We start from the raw sequence: 2,696 nt of genomic DNA, 5'->3' as shown, positions 1-2,696 counted from the left end.
TTTTTTTTAAATTAATTTAAATATACATTTGAAACACAAACACCAAGCAAGAGCCTGGAGAAAAAAAGCAAAAAGAAGGAATGAGAAGTGAATTCGACCAGTTTAATTTAAACACCAAAGTCAGGTGGATTGCACCAAATGGAATAAATAATGGAGAAGATCATGCTGGGTTGGTAGATCTCACACTGACGATCATTTAAAACTAGAATTAATTACACAGCCCAAGAGAGTACTGAAGGAGGAAGTGCTCTGACAAGCGATGGTAGGTGGGGCAGTGTCCCTTTGGCAGAGCGGGCTGTAGGTGTGGGTTTGTCCCCTGACACCCAGCAACAATCACCACCCCAAGAGCAAGCGGGACGAGGAGTTTCTGTGATCGAGAGGACTCGACCCTGTCACCATGTACACACTGACAGCTCCTCGCGTGGGGTGCAGGAATCCTCCGCTTCAGCACCGTCTGGCTCCAAACACGCCCAAGTCAAACATCAAAACACAACCAGACCTTGTGTTTGCAGTGTGCAAAGTGAGCACACAGGTTTCTAGCGCAGCTCCCCGAGGTCTCATGCACCTGGGGCCAGGCTGGGAAGAAAAAAAAACCAAACAAACTCTCAACCAGCTAATCTAAACCTGCAGCCACCACTTTATCACCCCAGGGGTGGGCAGGCTGAAGGAATGTAAGTGGTTTCTTGTTGCTTGGTTTTCCCACCCCATAACCCCTGTGTTTAAAAAAACCCAACAAAACAAACACAAAATAACTTGATCCCAAGTTCCTCTCCCACCTCTGCCTGTAGCCAAGGAATGAAGCACCTTCGGAGGTTAGTGTGATCCCAGACATGTTCCCTACAAAGCAGACATCTCACCTCTGCACCTCACCTGGATGTGCCTGTGACATCTAGTTAGGAGGGACATCCCTTTGCTTTAAATCAAAAATAATTACAAGATCAATAATAATTATTCCCTTTCCCTTCCTCTGATCTTCAAGAAGTTCATCTAAGTCCGACTCATTTTTGAGAAAGGGAGAAAGGAGGGGTGAATGTTTCCAGGCCAAGGAACTTGCCGAGACCACGTCCCCTCGGCATCCCCGCGCGAACCCTTTGTGCTGTTGCTCTGACATCAATCGACACTGATGATGAACACGGGGATAAATTCAGCGCTGCAGTGGGCAGGAGGGCACACGGCTAGGCACGGTGCTTAGGGAGCATGTCCAGCAGGAACTCTGCGATGCCGAGGAAGTAGACGACTTGTGCGATGCCGAAGAGAGGAGCGATGACCAGGGCTCGGCAGTACGCCCCTTTCAGGAAGGCCATGGGACCTTCCTTCTGCCAGATCTTCCTAGGGAGGAACGGCACAGACAGGTAAGTGTCCATCCCATCCCTCCACCACGCCCAGAGAGCCTCTGCCCATGCCTCCCAGACCACAGATTAGCAAGGGGTGAGAGGAGAGTGGGCTGGGGACAGCCCATGCAGACAGTGCTCCTGCAGCCGCTGCTCAGAGCAGCCCTGGGAGGGATACAAGGCTTTGTGCTGTAGGATTTTCAGGCAACAGGGCCTTGGGAGACACAACCACGGCATTGCCTCCCTTTGCAGAAATAAAAAGTCAGTGTTATGACTGCTGGGGTTTGGACAGAAGCATTTAAATATAAATGCAATATCTGCCCTGCTCAAGACAGGAAGAATTTCTATTTTATGTACCTATATATATGAACAGTATATATCTGGCCATAGATCTATCTGTCCCTAGAGACAGATAAAAGCACAGGTTCAGAGGGAACCTGAAACAGAGAAGCTGCTGGCTGGGTCTAGAAGCTGCCCTGGCAGCAGGCAGCAGCAGCTGCCGTATGGCTGACATGGTGATCTGCTTCACCAGGGTCTTACTTGGTGCAGTCCAGGATCCCTGAGTAGGTGTCCTCGTTCACTCCTCTCTGCAAGGACTGCAGCCGCGTTTTGATCACTGGAGAGAAAGAGAAGAGAGACAGTGGTGAGCACTGGGAATGCAGCATGCTCTTCAGCAGGTGAGAGCCACCCTGAGAGTGTTGTCTCTGAAACAGCCAAAATGAGATCACCAAAACCAGACTGCTGTTGTATTTGTCAGCAAAACAGGGGAAAACAAACCCATTCCTTTAGAAATGGATAAAAGAAAACCACAGCCACCCAAAACTCAACCCCTGCCCTCACTGTGACCAAGGTTTCCAAGGGTGACTTAAGCTTTAAATGTTTATTTAAAGTGCATTTAAATTCCGGTATCTTTCTGCAAAATGGGAATTGATTTTCAAATACTCAGCTTCTTCTGGAGGAAGTATTTGAAGTACACCAAGCTGGTCTTACATTTCTTCACACTTTGGAGCGTGTGCAACGTTGGGGAGAGAGGATTTACTTTCCAGTGTTTTTCACAGCAGTGAAACTGAGGTGGTGTTTAAGGCAGATGCTGTGGGGCAGGATAAAAGGCCACAGATCTGAGGCTCCCTCTGGTTGTCTGTGACCATATGCATGTAAATGGTCTGTGTGCTGTCACTCCACATGGAAATTAGCCTTTTCAGGGGCATGTTCGCAGCCATTCCTGCAAAGAATGACTGAAATGAATGACATCCTCTTCCTGACTTACCCAGGAGTACTGCTGCGGCCAAAGGTATTGCTCAGGCAGAAGGAAACCTCATCTGAGCTGGAGGCAGCTCCGTCAGCAGAGCTCCCCTCCTGCACCTC

At 49.0% G+C, this 2,696-nt stretch overlaps 2 protein-coding genes across 2 annotated transcripts in view; both read right to left on the bottom strand.

Annotated features, from left to right (window-relative positions):
• The window catches only part of IRF7 (interferon regulatory factor 7), an 8,634-nt gene extending 7,745 nt beyond the window's left edge, over positions 1 to 889 (bottom strand). Inside the window, exon 1 of the mRNA XM_026850188.1 lies at positions 871 to 889. Coding sequence (XP_026705989.1) covers positions 871 to 889 — 19 coding nt within the window. The remainder of the gene's footprint in view (positions 1 to 870) is intronic.
• A 172-nt stretch (positions 890 to 1,061) lies between these two features.
• The window catches only part of SLC25A22 (solute carrier family 25 member 22), a 27,615-nt gene continuing 25,980 nt past the window's right edge, over positions 1,062 to 2,696 (bottom strand). Inside the window, exons 7-9 of the mRNA XM_026850186.1 lie at positions 2,599 to 2,693; positions 1,872 to 2,114; positions 1,062 to 1,329 (exon numbers count right to left, since the gene is read on the bottom strand). Of these exons, the coding sequence (XP_026705987.1) occupies positions 1,176 to 1,329; positions 1,872 to 2,114; positions 2,599 to 2,693 (492 nt within the window). The 3' untranslated portion in view covers positions 1,062 to 1,175. The remainder of the gene's footprint in view (positions 1,330 to 1,871; positions 2,115 to 2,598; positions 2,694 to 2,696) is intronic.

The sequence above is a fragment of the Athene cunicularia genome (assembly GCF_003259725.1).
Source record: "Athene cunicularia isolate RWA chromosome 5 unlocalized genomic scaffold, athCun1 chr5_part2, whole genome shotgun sequence".
NCBI lineage: Eukaryota > Metazoa > Chordata > Aves > Strigiformes > Strigidae > Athene > Athene cunicularia.
This window is presented reverse-complemented; position numbering and strand designations above follow the sequence as displayed.